This window comes from Phoenix dactylifera, unplaced genomic scaffold (assembly GCF_009389715.1).
Source record: "Phoenix dactylifera cultivar Barhee BC4 unplaced genomic scaffold, palm_55x_up_171113_PBpolish2nd_filt_p 000254F, whole genome shotgun sequence".
NCBI classification, from domain to species: Eukaryota; Viridiplantae; Streptophyta; class Magnoliopsida; order Arecales; family Arecaceae; genus Phoenix; species Phoenix dactylifera.
In genome coordinates, this window is record NW_024067747.1 from 69,288 (window position 1) to 87,148 (window position 17,861).

A 17,861-nucleotide genomic window follows, 5' to 3' on the forward strand; every position below is an offset into this window, starting at 1 on the left:
GAAATTTAGAGAGAACATTGTAACTAGCTCGGAGATCACCAAGTGTTTTCTTTTGTTATGCCTATCATAGAGCACAAAGACAAAAATGCATTATATTATCAAGAGTGACAACTAATAATATCTTTATAAACATAAAACATAATATCACGAACATTTTATGCTACATATGATCCATATTTTGCGCAGTCTTTGCTTCTTTTTTTTTCCCTCACAGCACATTTTAATTTTGTGCATTTCTTTCCGATTATAATTCTTCTGTAAATCATAGCCATCACTTGCTTATGCACTCACAACGTTTAATCAGTTCTAATGTAGCAAAGGCTAAGATAAATTGTTGAGAAAGATCGACAGTGCCTACTAATAACAGTCTAGCTATCTAGGTAAAAGACATCAATAGGAAATATTTAATGAACTGCATATGGCTAGCTCATGATTAGGAAAGCATGCTAATCTCCAGCAAAATACTCAAACAACTATTAATCATGTATTAGATGGACATATCTTTTATCTCAGACAAAAGGGAAAAACTTAGTTCTCAGTTTTTACAAAGAAAAAAGAAAGGGAAAGCATTCATACCATTATCATAACATAAACTATTTTGAACCATAATCCATTGTCTTGGATCATCTGCAGTCAAATGTTGCCATATGTAATATGTTCATTCTTGAGATGTTTGACACATCTTTTTTTGAGAATAATTACATGTAAGTTAGTTCAATCAGAAAAATAAGAAAAGTCGGACAAATTATTTTGTTCTTATTTGATTATAATGATTCATGCTTTTTTTTCTTTTTTTTACATGCATTACACCTATCTGGTATAATTATTCTTTTGTTGTATGCGGTGCCTTTATCTTCATCATACCAAATCTTTTCACTAACCAATTACACATAATAATTTTCCCTAAGTGGGAAGGGACGAATGGGTAGAATTGTCCAGGAATAAATTTTTTTGTATGAATATTTTTTAAAAAATTTAAATTTCTGTGAATACTTTTTTAAAATTTATATTTATTTCTGTACCTCATAAAAATACTATTTTTGCACAAATACCCCTAATATAATGGTTCTTCTAACATCTTTAATAAAATCATATTTATTTTAATTAAAAAAATAAAATTTTGAAATTATTTTTTTGGCCTCCATTGCGATCGTCTTATAAATAATTTTTTTTGCACAATCTATTAAGAATATTTTAATTATTTTAATTTAAAATTGTTAATTTTTTAACGATGTTATATGGTATGAGTACATATAAGTCTGGGGTGTACATTAAAAAAAAATCAATTATGGAAGGATGTTTAGAAAGGTATTTGTGGAAAAAAAGAACGAGATTTGGAGGAGAGAAGCTACTTATGTTAGCCGTGGATGAAGTACGTAAAACTTTCTTTCCATTTATTTATATTCATCTCAATTTAAAACCATCATCGGAAGCCACCGGTGGACCGCTTCAACCGCACCGTTTCTTGGCCACCTCTCCCCGTTTCTCGCCCAAAAAAGGTGCGCTCTCTCTCTCTCTCTCTCTCTCTCTCTTTCTCTAACCGAGAAAAGTTCTCAGCGAAGAGAAAGCGAAAGAAACGAAAAAGAGATCTCCTCGCAGATCTCCGCTCCTAGGGTTAGGGTTACTCCTTTTGTCTCCCTCTGGTCTCTTTCTGTCCCCCCCTTTTTTTTTTCCTTCAATTTTTGCGTTCATGGAGGTCATGGAGAGGGCTGAGGGATGTGGGATTTTTGTTGTTGTTTTCTCGTGGGGTTTTCAGATGCTTAGCTGAAGAGGAGGAGGAGGAGGAGGAGGAGGGGAGATTGGAGGAGGAGGCGGCCGCGGGGGAGGAGGAGATCTGGGGAGGAGATGAGCGCGTCGAGGTTCATAAAGTGCGTCACTGTGGGGGACGGCGCCGTCGGCAAGACCTGCATGCTTATATCCTATACCAGCAACACCTTCCCCACGGTGAGAACCTGGAATTTCCCCTGAATCTTCGGTTCCGTAGGTGGTTTCCTGATGTTAGGGTTTCATGGGGGGGAGTGCAAGGTTTCGGTGTTGTTCTGGGTTTTTTTTTTTTTGGTTTGTTTGTTTACGGGAATGTAGATGAACAAAATGTTCTTTTGGGTCCTTTGCTGTTTCTTGGTGGAATTGATCATCAGGATAATTTGCTCACAGAATATGTGCTGGCACTATCTTCCTCAAATTTAGGAATTACTGATCAGAATAGGTTGTTAGTATAATGGAAAATTGGACCTTGCATTTCCTTGAGATCAGGTTCGGTAGAACTTCATGAGTCATTATGGTTTTAAATTTTGTTGATTTTTCTTTTGGAATTATCTTTTGGTGAAAGAATCTCATTACATCCCTGACGTTTTCCCCCTAAAATGGCGAGATTTTTTTTAAAAAAGGAAACTTGACCATACATTTAAAGTTATATGATTGTTGCCGGTTTTATTTCGTTGGAACCTGTATCAGGGAAATTGTAATTTAATAGATTTTTGTTGTTGTACTGAAGTTTGTGGAGTATTTTTTTTTCTGATACAGCTTTCTTTTTATTTCTCATTCAAAACCATCTGCATTTCAACCATATATAATCATATGTAATTTGCTGGAAAGAAGTGTGTCATTGCCATTTTCTTCATTGTAATTACCATTCATTTAGTTGAGCACCCTGTTGTTGGACTTTCGAAACGATATAAGAATCAGACTCCTTTAGACAATAAATTGATAACTTGATTTTTCAAAAAAAATTCAGGAAGAAGATATATTTAAGGAGATTTTCCCTCTATGAAATTCTTGTCATTATTGATCTGTTCTAGGAGAAGAATTTTTAATCCAAGGCAATCTTTACTTTGTAAAATTCTTATTTGTTACCTAAATTTAAGGAATCATGATTTTGTCCAAGGCTGTCTTGTATAAAATTCTTATCATTACTTTGTGTTAAATGATGGGCAGGATTATGTTCCAACAGTTTTTGACAATTTCAGTGCAAATGTCGTGGTCGATGGTAGCACTGTTAACCTAGGTTTGTGGGATACTGCAGGTAACTTTTTCACTTTCTTGTGGTTCTCTCTTGCTCTCCTCTCTTCTGTTTTTTTTCTTCTCTACCTCTGTTTGTTACATTGTCCTTTCCTTCAAAGTACTGAGTTGTTGGAGCCAGTCTTATAGCAATCTTTATTGGAACAGGCCAGGAGGACTACAATAGATTAAGACCTTTGAGCTATCGTGGGGCTGATGTTTTTTTACTTGCATTCTCTCTCATCAGTAAGGCCAGCTATGAAAATGTTGCCAAGAAGGCAAGAATTGGTCATTTCTTCTTTCACAGATTTGTTTTGTATTTTTCTTTTCTCTTCTGGAGGTAACTTAATTTACTGCCTTTGCTGATTCTACATTTTACTATGTCTGGTTTTTTTCTCTTTTTCAGTGGATTCCTGAATTGAGGCACTATGCACCTGGTGTGCCTATAATTCTTGTTGGAACGAAGCTTGGTAATGATTTTACACTATTTCTTCTTTATCTTGTTTTATCTCTTCTTTATATTTTGCGTCCATGTGTTCTGGTTGATCGGAACATATCTTCAGCCTCCCATTTTTCTGCATACTGGATTTTTGTGAAGCCTTGTGCTGTGTGATTCTAATTTTATCGAGTATTTGGTGGTATATTTTGTAGATTGTGATTGCAAAAGCACATTAATTATTATATATTGCTAGGTTTCTTTTGCAGTTCACATTAAAGTAGATCAATTATATCTGTTGATGTGTTAATTTCAATTTTTTTATGTCTCATTTCTTGATTGGTGCATGACAATTTTTTGGTAGCCAAACAAAGTGAGGAAAGCCTTAGGGCTTTCATGGTTGAAAGATGCTTCAAATGTGTGGCGGTCCTAAAAAGCTGTGGTTGCACAAAGAAATATTGGAGTTAAGGGATAGGTGCTGCCCTTCTACAAAGGAGAGCAAGGTGCAGCTACATTTTGCTCTTGAACTAGCAAGTCATCGTGCTCTGCAAAGATTGTTCAATCTCAATGTGGGCTAGCAGGTCAAAGTAGGATCCATGCAAATTAACTAAGTATGCATCTTTGCATTTGAAATAAGTAAAATTGTATGCTCAACTACTACTCAAGGATTTAAGTGTCACTGGCATGTGTTTGTGTTGTACCAAGCAGTGGCTAGCCAACATCCATGTTGGGAAAAAAGAATTTGATATCCTTTTTAATTACAAATCAAATAAAAGGACATAATAGGTGCCTTCTTGATCCAGTGTTTGGTGCTGGCACTGATCTGACATGGACATCAGTGTCTAGTGCTTAAAATCGTGCCACCTCTTTTTCTAATAGCAAGAGTGAAGTTGTTGTATTTAAGTGGATATTTTTACTTTTGCATCACTTTGCTATGATTGCAAGAAGTGTTCTTCCAAGATTTTAAATATCGTAACCAAACCTTGTGCCATTTTTTCACGGAGTGGTACGATACTCTTATGGTATCAGTATTGATGGTACGTGCCAAAACTGAAAGCTTCAAAAAAAAAGGACAAAGGAAAACTCTCGGTATCGATCAACACAATCAATACAACATCATCGTTATAAACTGATATGTACCAGTATAGATGGTTTCAGCATCCCAGCACCTATATAGGTGCTAGTTTCGCATTGATGGTATCAGTTATACCATCCTGATCTGGTGGTTTTTGAATCCATGGTTCTTCCAATGCATGTGTTTCCCATTAGAGCTGTAGCTAATGTAGTTGCCACATAACGGTATGGTTTTTGAATCTGTTTGGCTTATTAAGTTATTCCACTCTTTAATGGATTTAACCTGTTTGTAGAGCTGAATATGATGGCTAGAATGACAAGGTATGTAGTTAACATTGGGTGATTAAGTTACTCTATTTGCTAGTTGATCGTATCATCTGATATTTCTTTATGCCTTACATTGGTCAATTTTGGAAATGGTGCTCTTAGTATTATTATTCTCACCCATTCAGACATATAGAGAGGTGTTTTTTTTCTTGGAGAGGGGGTTGCACGTCAGTGGCAGGATGGTTTCTTTTGCTAGTAGTTCCCTAGAACCAAGTTGGAGGTTTTGTCAATCATTTATAGATGTTCATAGCAAATCTTTTTCGTTATTATTGTTATTAGATGAAATAAACAAGTTAGCGAGATATTTCTCCATTATAGTCGAGATATGTGGACAAACAGAGACATAACAAGAGGTCATATAACGAGTTAAAAGTTGATAATCTTACATTATCTGGATGTTGTGCATAAGTAGGATCACAGGAGAATCAAAACTGCTGAGGTTATATGTGATAGAAGGTGATTATTGAAAGATGTAGTTACAAAATAAACCTTGCATGATGCTGCACTCAAAGGATGAAGACATGGAGAACTACTTTCTGATAATATGGTCATCCACATTAGTTGTTAACTTGTTATAGCTGACTCCTAGAACTAGAAAGAACAACCATAACTTAAGCAAGTACTGATGTGCTCCTCAGTCCTGTGAATGACTTTTGAGTGATTGTAGACAACTTCCTATGAGGAAGAATGGTATCAATCCATATGTACATCCAGGTTTCAATTACTAGAACTAGAAGCATATCATGGACATGCAAAGTGAAGTTATCTACTTGGTTGCTAATTTCTTTTCATGGTTTCTGAGATGATTTGCATCATTTATAAGACATTGTTTTTACTGCTAAACCAACAACGAACCCATGCTTTTCCGTACTTCATTGCACTCAGAGATTGTCTCCTGATTGAAAAAGTTCTGGTAAAATGTCAAAAGTTCTTACTTTGCTCAATTTAGGAGGTTATTAAAAGGTAGAGAGCTTATATGTTAGGGACTGTTTTCACTATAATTTATATGAGTACGTGGCATCCTGGAGATGTGAATCTGATTTCTGAGCATCCCCCACCTCAAAAAGGAAAAGAGAGGAGAGAAATGAAAAAGATTGAAATTGACAGAGTTCCTTAGGCATTTTATGACTTATGCATACAGAAAATCATCTATATTCTATATAAGTTTGTTTAAATTAAAAAAAAAAAACAGTGCCAGCTTTAAACGTATCTATCTATTAAGTAAATGCACTGAGTCTATGGTACATTCAGTGGGTTTCAGATTGTTTTTGTTTATTAGAGCTTGCTTGCAGGCCATATATGATGTTGAAATCTGAAATTCAATTGCAAAGTCATGAAAATTGTCACTTTTTTTAGTAGTTTTTCCTTCCTTATTGTTGTCGAATTGAGATGTCAAGAGACATATTAAGAAGTCTAGGGAAAGTCATTCCTCAAATGAAAACCGGAAGTTGTTACGTAATATTTTTGATGACATTGCATGATTGACCCTACTATAGTGTTTTGGCTCATCTTGCATTCAGACTATTTCAGGATCTCGGCAGTTTAGGAGGCACTAACTTAAATATTACTACTACCATTTATATATGTTTGTTACTCATGAAGCTTCATTTTTGCCCTCGCATTGCTCTCATTTTACTTGAGACTTATTCTACTTCATGTAGAATATTTAAACATTATTATCACTTTTATTACACTTGAATAGAGAACCTGTAGATTGGTTTTGCACAGTTTTATGGTTTATAAAAATATAATTGTCCGGAACAGTGTTATGTTGGTAAAACTTATTGGAAATCCTCAATGAATTTTTAGAGTGTTGTTTCAGTCTCTTCCTATTCAGAACTTCGGCAGTGATGATCGAATGTTTTAGACATGTAGCTCTGCTCCAATTCCTAAGTAAATCCAGCAGAAAGGGATTAATTTCTTTTATTTATGTTGGTGAAATCTGTTGGAAATCCTAAATGAATTCCTTGAACATTTCAGTCTCTGCCTGTTCAGAACTTGTAGCACGATGATTTCGTATGTTGCCATGGTCCAGTTTCCAATTAAATGCAGTTGAATGTCTCAAAAATTTCTTCTTTTTTTTTTCTGGTGCTAGATAGCTCAAGACGACCAATTTATGTGCTTGCAAGTGTACAATAAGTTTTGACCTCATGCTGGACATTAGATGTCTTCTTTTGTTCAGCTGGATGTAATGTGTTGGCTTTTATATACATTTCTTGCGATCCCTGAGACACTCCACGAATTAGAATTTCAAAAGCTTATACATGATATCCCATAATAAAACTTAAAAGAATCTGTTAGGTCCTTGCTTATATTATGAAACAGTACATTTGATTGCCAGTTAAATGTTATAATCTTGTGAGCTTTTGCTTGGATCATTTTTTATTTGGTGTGGGGGGTACGATGTGTAAAGTTAGGTTTTATTTACAGATATCATATTTAAGATATCTTCTCATTACCAAGCTGTGGGCCCAATATTGTCTATGTATCTTGCGCAATCTTTTCAACCTTAGGTTCTACCTCGTAAAAGGAACATAAATTGGCGATCATTTCAATCTTGATGCTTTAAATAATACATCACACAAGTGCCTGTCCATCACATGTGTTTCCAAAATCAGTTTATTCACTACTTTTGCTTCTGACTCATTATTTTTATCAGTGCATTGGTGGCATTTTGAATACAAATATGATGAGAAACCAAGTAGCTATTTTAAGCTAGTAGTGGTAAGTATAAACTTAATATCTTAGAGGCCTCAACACCTGTATGCTGTTATGCTGCAACAACAGCCAACTTCATCTTGCATATGTCTCCATTATAACAAATCAGCAGTATCTCAACTATTCGGGCAGTTGGGCTTAACTTTACACAATCTCCACTTCCCATTTATTTGTATCAAACACCTCTTTTTCAACACACTCCTTTCACATTCTTCCTACCATTTCTATTTAGCCGTTTTTTCTGGATTTTGGTAATTTGGTTCCCTCCTAGCCCCTTGAGACAAAATTAAATCCCTAGAAAAAAAGAATGTGTTTTTGTCTGCAGGTGCATTTATCAATGAACTGATGTTTTTCATGGAAATATGTGCATGCTCTTGTATCTGAAATTTTTTGCAAATTGGCGTGAGAATATTATTATGTTATGACAATGTAATTTGATATTGCAACTTATAATTTCTACCCTTCTACACTGTGTCATCCCATGCCCGAAGTTAGTTTGATCGAATTGATGATCTGGTTAGATCAGACCCTATTACTTCCTCACTATGTGGTTGTTCATATCTCCTATTGTTCAGGATGTTAAAGGTCTCATCTGGACTGTTCCCTATTCAAAAAAATTTATTGTCCATGCAGTGCATGTAAGTTAGTCATATAATTCATTTAGATTATAACTTAATTGCTTGTAGTTGGGATCTTTTATTTGGACTGATTCTTGGGTAGTCCAATTGCCTTCTTCAGCTCTAATCAATTTTTTTTCCTTCTTTTTTTCCCTTTGTAACATATTGTCATAGGTACTTGGTTTATGTGCTCTTGAAGCTTTATTGTTACCACTCCTTTGAGTTGGATTTTCTTAATTTCCCTAGAGCATGCATCATTTGCTAAGAGCTTAGGCCAGAGATCTTTTAACGATCGCGCAATCTTATTTCCTGTTATATTGTGTGCATATGTGATGCTTACTGCCTTACTAACAACCATAGTTCTTGTATGCTAATTAACTGCATCTGGATTTGTTCACAGATCTTCGGGATGACAAGCAGTTTTTTATAGATCACCCAGGTGCCGTCCCCATTACTACTGCTCAGGTAATGGTGGTTTTGTAATATGCAGCTACATCCCTTTCCTTACTCTGACCTACCAGCATTTCATTCCAAATCATGTCTATGGTAGTCTTTTTAATGGCTTCATTGATGTTGAAGGGAGAAGAGCTGAGGAAGGCAATTGGAGCTCCTGCCTACATCGAGTGCAGTTCGAAGACCCAACAAGTATGTTGTTTCCTCTCAGCTCGTCTTTTCATGTAGTGCCCATTTTATTCATGGAGATCTGCTTTGCTGTGAAATATGGTAATGTGCAGAACGTCAAGGCAGTTTTTGATGCAGCCATTAAGGTAGTACTCCAGCCTCCCAAGCAGAAGAAGAAGAAGAGGAAGGGACAGAAGGTCTGCTCCATTTTGTGATCGTTGAACACAGAAAGAAAGAATATGACACACCAGCCATCCTTTGTTATAGCTTCTCGCTCCATCGGAGGATCTTGGTCGGTGCATAATCAACTGACGGGCAGTAGCAAGCAGTGAAAGGCATCCGGTCTGTTCCATTTTCTGTCTCATGGTGATCTGTTACCGACTTGTCGTAATGTGCACCTTCAGATGCTGACTTATTCACGTTGCTGCACGGGAAATCTTGTTTAAAGATATTTTCCTTGCAAGGACATGGTATATTAGTAATCTGTACCTTATTCAATTGCTTAAAAGGCTTGGCTAGATTTGCGACTGTTTGCTGAATGTATGTTCCGGAAACTTTCGATCACCTATTTGCATGCAAATCATTGGAATTGGATGGGGGCTAGCATCGGCTGCTTCTTCTCTCCGATCTCGCATTCCTTCATATTCTTCAAATCCATGCCTTGCAATTAAAATTGTTCGTTCATTTATCTTTTTAGGTTTGTGATGTACATCATCTTACTTTGATGTTTTGCCCTAAGTTTATTGAGATGGGGCTCTACCCTAAGTTATATTTACAGGTTTGAGGAGAGCTTGTGCCCCAATGAAGTTTGTCCATGTCAACTTGAGTTTGGTTGGTCAAGAAAATAAATATGGCCTGGTATCAATGGTCGCAATATCCGAAAACTTATGCCCCAATGAAGTATTAGGAAACGAAAGAAGCATGCTGAAATAAGTTGTCACCGATCACCTTTGCGTTTTTCCTCATGGTTTTAGGCCAGGTCGGAATCCTCTACTCCACTGGTTTCCTCTCTTGGGAGGAAAGATTCTTTTGTTCTTTCTCTCATTGAAAAGGGGGAGAATCTTGTTCCTGTTGAGACCTAAAGGTTCTCCGGTTGCTGCAATGCAGCTCCATGCCACTTTTCGCTGTATGGTTAAATTTATATTGTTGTTATGTTTTCCCAAAGATGGCGGTTATCTGCTGACTGCCATAGGGCACAAAACATGCATATATTATGTATTTTAATTAAAATTAAAATTTATATAAATAAATAATAGATAAATAGTAAAAGAAAATTTCATTTTTTTTATTTTTATTAAATTTATTTTAATAAGATTATACAAATAAATAATAGATAAATGCTAGAAGAAGGACTCAAGTTTTTAATCTTGTGATTAAAACGTAGAATACGAAATGGAGAAGGAAATGCAGTGCCGGCAACACACAAGATGGAAAAAAGTGCACGCCATTGGACATGCCTCATGCATGGACTTTTTTTTTTTTTTTTTTGTTAAAACGGTAAATTATATAGCTCTAAAGCATGCATGGACTCATCGCACAAGCACGTTAGGTGACAGTAATAGAGTTCTGCATGTGCATATATATATATATATATATATATATATATATATATATATATATATATATATATATATATATATATATATATATATATATATATATATATATATATATATATATATATATATAAGTGTTTTTAATTTCTTGCGATGCTGACCCAGGAGGTTGAAGAGATAAAGAGTAGAAAATCCCGTTTTCCAAGACTAAAATGCTTCAGTAAATAAAAGAGGCTTCAAGTTATAAGGGCAGACGTACGCATGAAATCGGCTTCAAAACCTTTTCCACTATAACTGCGAGGGAGGATAACATGGTTACAGATAGGATCAATGTGAAGATTGTCAAATGTAAAGAGCAATCTGGGATTACGAAGACTGTTGACAGGTTGATGAGTTCAAATGTGGGATGTTGTGAGGGCCCTTTTAACATGTTAAAGAAGGGTTAAGCCTGCAGTTATTTCATGGGAACTTTCTCAAAAAGGACACCCTTGGGACCCAGCAGAACTCAGAACCCATCACGGCAAGCATCACCCAAGCCGGTACCACCCGCCCACTGCTTTGTGCGCCACTATGAGATTACGTGGGGGAAATGATTCGCCCATCCAAAGTGAGGATAGCAGAGAACATGTTCTCATCCAAAAGAAACTCCCAGAGACAGCACTGCCATTTCTTTAGCCTCTGGGACTAGTGTTTGGTGATTCCTGTGTTCCAAGCATCTAATACCCCAGAGCCCACCTCGTCAAACCTCGGCTGCTAAAATAAAGTTTACGCTCCATGCCAGCTTCTCCCTATATAGCCTCAGTTCCCTCAGCTTGGTCGCTAGGTGAAGTTGTTCGCACTCCATTGATGCGAAGAAGCAATAGATAGCTTCAAACCATTCGTCCATCGATCGAACAAGAATGGCATCGAAGAGAATCGTCAAGGAGCTCAAGGACCTGCAGAGAGACCCACCAACTTCCTGCAGTGCAGGTATTGAGACTGGCCCAAGAGTTGTTGTAGTTCTTCTAAAATACTCTCCATTTATGGGTGTGATGGTTTTATTTCGATTCTTGGGTTGGCTGGATTTTTTGTTTCAGGTCCTGCGGCTGATGACATGTTCCACTGGCAAGCTACCATCATGGGGCCTCTTGACAGTCCGTATGCTGGGGGTGTTTTCCTCTTGAACATCCAATTCCCATCAGATTATCCTTTCAAACCTCCCAAGGTATTAACTATGAAGGCAAACAATAGCTACCCTCTTTATTGCTTATCAGGGAGGATAGACGTTACGCTAGGGTGGTAAAAACTAGCCAGATTGGATGATCAGGTCCGACATGGCTGTATTCAGCTCTGGTTTTAGTTTTTAGGTTTGTTAGCTTGGATTGAGTTTGGATCGAATCTTGTGACCTAGACTTACAGACAAGTCCAATCGGGTCTTGTTAGGTCTTTGATGGTCAGCAAGGATTTGAAAAATATTTGTTCAGACTTATACTGGTCACTGATCGATTCGTTACATACTATGATACGAGGGTGCTATGGCGTTGGCAAAGAAATAAAACATTCTATATGGTACATCTAATACCGAGCGATATAAGTTCAAATGTCACCTTAATTCTTCATGATTATCAGCTCTTGATTTTTTAAAAATACAAAAAGAAGCGGATCGGCTAATTAATTTTTTACTTATTTTTATGAAAATTCTACCATTAGGTCAGTTGAGGTGGGTCGGGCTAGGTCAGGTCAAGATGGATTAGCCTGGTCCTATTTAGTGAGCGTAGGTTCCATTGGGTCAGGTTGACTCGGGTCCTAATGTTGACTGTACTGGTCAAGCTGTCCCGATCCGGCGATTAGTTGGGGGTTGATACAATTCCAAATTGGCCCGAATTAAATTCGACTGACTGACTGTTCAAACAATTAGGTGGTAGTTCTCTATCTATTGAAGAGTCATTTAGCTCATCTTTAATGATCCTTCTGCTGTCACAAGCAGGTGGCATTTAGGACCAAGGTCTTCCATCCAAACATCAACAGCAACGGTAACATCTGTTTGGATATACTCAAGGATCAGTGGAGCCCGGCCCTAACCATATCAAAGGTGATTAATGCTTTTCTTAGTATAAAAAAAGGCAGCTAATACTTAATCATTCATCAGCCAAGCTATTTTCATGCTCAGTCTATAGGCAAGCTTGATGACACCAATATAATTCTTGGTCTACATTTGTATCAATTCATAATTATCAGAGGTTCACCTTGTGGCTTATCTGCAGGTTTTGCTATCCATATGCTCATTGCTGACAGATCCAAACCCCGACGATCCGTTGGTCCCGGAGATCGCACACATGTGCAAGACCGACCGATCAAGATACGAGACCACGGCTCGAAGCTGGACCCAGAAGTATGCCATGTGCTGAGCCAGAGAGCTGCTCTACTAGTGAAATGATTTAATGTGGCATTAATACTATGAATCCTTAAGTAAGCACCAGTGATGGCACTGGAGAGATGGACTCTAAGTAATGATGTTTGGTGTACCAATTTCCCACTTGTATGGTGTAATAATAAGGCGAAGACATTTTTGAGTTGATTCTGACAACTATGAAATGTTTTCTTTTCCCACCTAACACTGTTTTATTGGCTTGAAGCTTGAGGCTCTGGCTAGAGTGCAAGAATGTCCTGAAAATACGAATTTGTTGCAGGAGTTCATCAAAATTGCAACTCAGACAGAAATGCTGCTTATTTTAAAGATTGGAGATGGTGTTATTGGTGACGTTAAATCGACAATCCCTAGTTTTCAGATGAACCAGAGGTTAAAAACTTTGATGAGGATTACATGAGTAAGCAGATTTCCTGAGCACAAGAGGGTCTCTATCATCAATGCTTCAATACTGTAATGTATAACAAAATTAACTGGATCTTAGAACCTTTACTGGTAAAAAGAGTGAAATGTTCGCAACTTAAAAATCCCTCCACAACAAACTAAACAAACTTCAGAAGAAAATCCACCCTGGAAGAAAGGGAAGATAAAACTGCCCTCCTAATCCTCCAGCTTCCTATCCATTTTTTTTAATGCTTTCACACTTCAATCATGATCCTTGGACCACATAGGTTGACACGGAACGGCAAGTGGCAGAGCTTATAAATCAAAGCCATTCAGATTCAGCTAACAAGCTTGGGACTGTGTCAAGCCTGTGGTGCTTCAACAACCCAAGACTTTGCTGCTACAATTGCGTCTCTGGCACCATGCAGGATCCAGTAATGTTCGGAAGCTCCAAACCAACCATCTCTGCTTTCAAGTGTCAGTATGTTCCATCCTCGATGATTATGTTTTCCAGTGCACCATTAGATCTCTGAACTGCAGTTCCTCGTAAGCATTGCCGCTTGTTTTGAAGCAGTGTTTGCCGTGGAAAATCTCTGCTGCTTCCTCCCAACTTTATGGCAGGTTACTCCAGATCCTAAACGATGGAAAGTGGCCACCATCTCTTCTTGTCTCGGTTTTGTTCGGTATCCATCTTTCTGACACGAATGGCTCCTCTCGTGATGCTTCCTCTTCTTGTGGTTGTGTTCTGCATGCACAGAGTTGATGGTCTCGTCCCTGGAGTTTTCTTTCTTCTTCTCCCTCCTATTTTCCTTCCTGTGTTTCCTCATTGCCTTTTTCCAGGGGTTCAGCACACTGTGGCGCGCATCAATTAGAGCAGAGAAGAAAAAGTGAAAGGCAAGCACCAGGCAATACAGCTAGGAGCAGTGATGCTCGTGAAAAAATTACATCTGAGAAGATGCAGCTCGTGATCAAGTTATTATAGTATGATGTTTACAAGTGCGTGCTCTGAACGGTACAAAAACAATGACAACCGGAAGATATAGATAAGCTTTCAGAAACCAAATAAGTTTCTCCTGTAATTCATCTGTACTCTTAAATAGGAACTGTAGTACCTATGCTTTTATTTTTCCTTTTTTTTATCAGCCTTACAGTGGCATTTTAAGCCTGTGAGCACTTAATTAAAGTGAAAGATCTACAAGGGAGGTTTCAAGCCGACATCAGATATGTTTCTCACCAATTCAGCATAAGTGCATATACGATAATACTTGCAAATACTTTAGGTACCTATAATGTCCACATAAAAGATTGGTTACATTAGGTGGGGGTAGAACAATCTATGTAGGACAAGGGGATTGATAGGGCAAGCCCCCTGTGTTTGAGGAAGACAAACAAAGGAAACTATCCGAATTCTAGAAAAGGAAATATATCAGAGTTTCAGACAAATGACACATCTCCAAAGCTCTCATAGAGTTGTTAGAATATCTTGAAAAGGAACTTGTTTCACCAACAAAAAAGAGGCAAGCAGATATTTCTTGTGCTTCACTACTTCTGATATATGAAATTTAATTGAATGACAGTGGTTTCTTTTTCCACTTGGCATGTTGCAAAAGATTGTCAGAAATTACCCATGAACAAGGTTTTTTTTTGTAACTTATTCATTGTCAAAGGTGAAAAGCACAACCAAAGTGCTCCCAGATATGGGCAAAACTATTATTAAGATATTACATCAGGTCTCCTTCCAAAGAATACTTGATCTAGCTTATATAACTATTTTCCCCCAGTCAAGATGGTACCATCAGCCAGCCACTTAAGGTTGTTAATATGCACAGCAACAAATCATAATTGTAGAAGAAATAAATGCTATTCATGTTCATCAATAGATCCAGATGCATTTAGAACATTTTCTGGATGTTCTACACGAAGAGTTCGAATGATTGATGCAGTTCAAAAATAAAGTTGTGCCAGCATCCGAAATCGAAAGCACATGGAAAACTAGTGAACAAGCTTCTACTAGTATCTAAGCTTCATCAACATACACATTTGCCTGGAAAAGAAACAACTGATATGGGAGAAGGGGTAGATGATGCATTGTTGTTGCTATAAAATTGTAACGCAGTGATTACTAATGGAAAAGGATTAGAAAAAAAGAAATGAATTGACAAAGAATGTGGCTCTTCTTGATAGCACCGAGTAGTGAACCAATAGTCATATGCAGCAATATGTCAAATTTGAACACAGAGGAAAGCTTTAAGTTTCTGAAGGGAAGGAAGAAAGCTTTAGGTCCTGCATCCTAATAACATTCTAATGCTTAGATGAACATTATAATCGTTGAGCTAATCTTGAAAAAACAGGGATCTTTTCCGTGAAGTTTAATTTTCACAGTTGACCGTTGCTGATATCAAATTACGCAGGAACAACAAAAAAACATATAAACAACCCCATAACATTCAGTAGATGATATAGTATATGCAATACCATAAAACGTCTTTCCTGTCTCTATTGTTTCTATTGATGTATAACATGAGAACCTGAACACTTGCATTTTGACAAAATGTGGTAAGATTTGAAACCATTCAACAGTCAATATGATTATCTCCCACAGGGTAAGTCTATGTGTGAGGACCTGTGCGGGTATGTGTTTAGTCCCATATCGGTTATTCTCTGGAAAAAATTTGAGTATCTATACAAGATTAAGGAACCCCTCCCAAAAAAACTTCCAGCTAGTCATTTTGGATGGGGTCCTGAGTTGTGACAAATGGTATTAGAGCTGCATCATGGGCTCATTGAATTAGAGGCAGACTATGGGCCGATCATGGTGCTTGTGATTAGATTTGAATGGATTTAAACCCTTAGCCTGACGAAAACGTTAGGAATTAAACGAGAAGCCTCACGAAGATGTCAGGGCTTAAACAAGGGGAGTATATGAGGAGCCGTGTGGACATCAGTTATTCATCGAAGAGATCTTAGGTACTCAAACAATGCCTAGAAGCTCTTGGACCTGAGAGCATGATCAGCCGCATATCCTGTAAATAGCTGAAGTAGGCACCACATCTGACCAGCCACATGCTGTCCCCGGGCTCTTTACTACACACTTCCTATGCAAAAATGTTCCTCCTCCATTAGTGCAGAAAAAAAAAATAGTCTCTTGCAATTTAAGTTTCTTAATTAAATGTATCCATGTAAAGCAATCAAATGAAGAGGTTTTATCAAACTTTGTGAGAGTTCAAGCAGTCATAAGAGGAGGAACTCAACTGAATGGGCACCTCCAGAGAAGGATCTTGCAAGATACATTTGATGGGCAAATTTCGATAAATGAGTTCAGGATCACAAAGGACTACCAATTGCAGCTACATTTATAAAGGTGACTCTGAAAAATGAGGTGGAACATATTGAAGCTTTCTCTGCTTGCATCTGTTGTACTTTTATTGTTGGACACCTGCATCAGGGCTGCTGAGATCAAAGGAGATTCTTTGTTGGTGATCAAAAGGATAAAGCAACAAGGAGCTAACTTTTTCTCATATTGTGATGATTATTGAGAATGTGAAGAAACATGTGCAATAATCCTAGAGAAAGAAGCACAATATGATGGCTAAAATCGCACTTCATTGGTTGGGATTTCTTTGAGTTGTGTTGAATATATATAGCATATACAAGAGTGATTATAGGAGGAAATTACAGCAGCAATTCAAATTCAATAGTGAAAAATTAGGAAAAAAATAATGAGAAGATTACAATAGTAATTTGAATTCAAAACTTGAATTTGAATGGGGAGAATTTAAGATATGTTATTACCTAGAAACAATTGCATAGCATATGGACGTGGTCAAGGATGCTAATAAGCATGAAACATGTACAAGAAACAATTAATTAATGAGGAGCCTATATGATCATGATCATCTAGATATTATGAACAAATTAGCAAGAACAAACCACTGCAGCAAGAACCCACATTACCCATTGATGTCAGAACTAACTTCAAGCCCACAGGTGTCCAAAGTATCCATGAAATCTTAAAACAATACTTCTTTTTTTCATTCGCATGAAATGGGTGTCTGGAAAGGAAAAATAAGACTGTCAGCTTCTCCCTATTTATTTTTAGTTCCTCCATTAAGATCGAGTATCCAGTCGATCCTAAAATAACATATCGATTCACTTTTACGCCTTTCATATTGTATCGAACTTGCAATCTTGAAGTTGCAAATTACCATCTCAACCGAGTTTCCATCTTGCTCTCAATAGCATCATCTTAAGCTGCAAATGCATCAGCAGCAACCAAGCTCTGCAACTGCAAATCCTATCTACCAGATATACCCACCTTTTCCTCTGCATAAATTCTCACAAAAGTAAAACGTAAGATCAAAGAGGTGAATTGTGGATCATGCGAGAGATAACAAGCAAAAGAAATTATTGGGTCATTCAAAAGAAGCTTTTTGCTCAAAGTATCCCCACACCAAAGTTGAGAACTATGTGCAGAATCCTTAAGTGCTAAGAATGATCTTTCATGAATTGTAACTTGACATTTTGGTCATCCCAAAAGGAAAAAAATAAGTGGTTTGAACATAAAAGCACCTCCGACTGGTTGCATATGGCCACTCTTTATTACTGAAATGAAGAAATTTCCTAGGCGTGCTCCCAATTTACACACACACATATATATATTTATATATACTTTTTATGTAAAGAACTGAAATGAGGGAAGATGCAATAAAACAGAGGAGGGATAC

The 17,861-nt window shown here is 37.2% G+C and overlaps 2 protein-coding genes across 4 annotated transcripts; both read left to right on the forward strand.

Moving 5' to 3' along the window:
- Window positions 1-1,340: 1,340 nt before the first annotated feature.
- On the forward strand, window positions 1,341-9,424 carry LOC103719242 (rac-like GTP-binding protein 5). 3 transcript variants are annotated; one of them, XM_008808389.3, is made up of 8 exons: window positions 1,341-1,499; window positions 1,757-1,944; window positions 2,935-3,022; window positions 3,166-3,275; window positions 3,404-3,467; window positions 8,570-8,634; window positions 8,749-8,814; window positions 8,904-9,424. In XM_008808389.3, exons 2-8 carry the CDS (start codon window positions 1,846-1,848, stop codon window positions 9,003-9,005), a joined length of 594 nt encoding a protein of 197 aa, XP_008806611.1. In that variant the 5' UTR covers window positions 1,341-1,499; window positions 1,757-1,845; the 3' UTR covers window positions 9,006-9,424. The 3 variants fall into 3 exon arrangements, with proteins under 3 accessions (XP_008806611.1, XP_008806609.1, XP_038973566.1); XM_008808387.4 differs by lacking the exon at window positions 1,341-1,499 and adding an exon at window positions 1,517-1,643; XM_039117638.1 differs by lacking the exon at window positions 1,341-1,499 and having other exon boundaries at window positions 1,524-1,944.
- A 1,604-nt stretch (window positions 9,425-11,028) lies between these two features.
- LOC103719240 (ubiquitin-conjugating enzyme E2-17 kDa-like) lies at window positions 11,029-12,940 on the forward strand. Its single transcript, XM_008808384.4, has 4 exons — window positions 11,029-11,315; window positions 11,423-11,550; window positions 12,313-12,417; window positions 12,590-12,940. The coding sequence occupies exons 1-4, from the start codon at window positions 11,246-11,248 to the stop codon at window positions 12,731-12,733; spliced, it is 447 nt and encodes a 148-aa protein (XP_008806606.1). The 5' UTR covers window positions 11,029-11,245; the 3' UTR covers window positions 12,734-12,940.
- The last annotated feature ends 4,921 nt before the right edge of the window (window positions 12,941-17,861 follow it).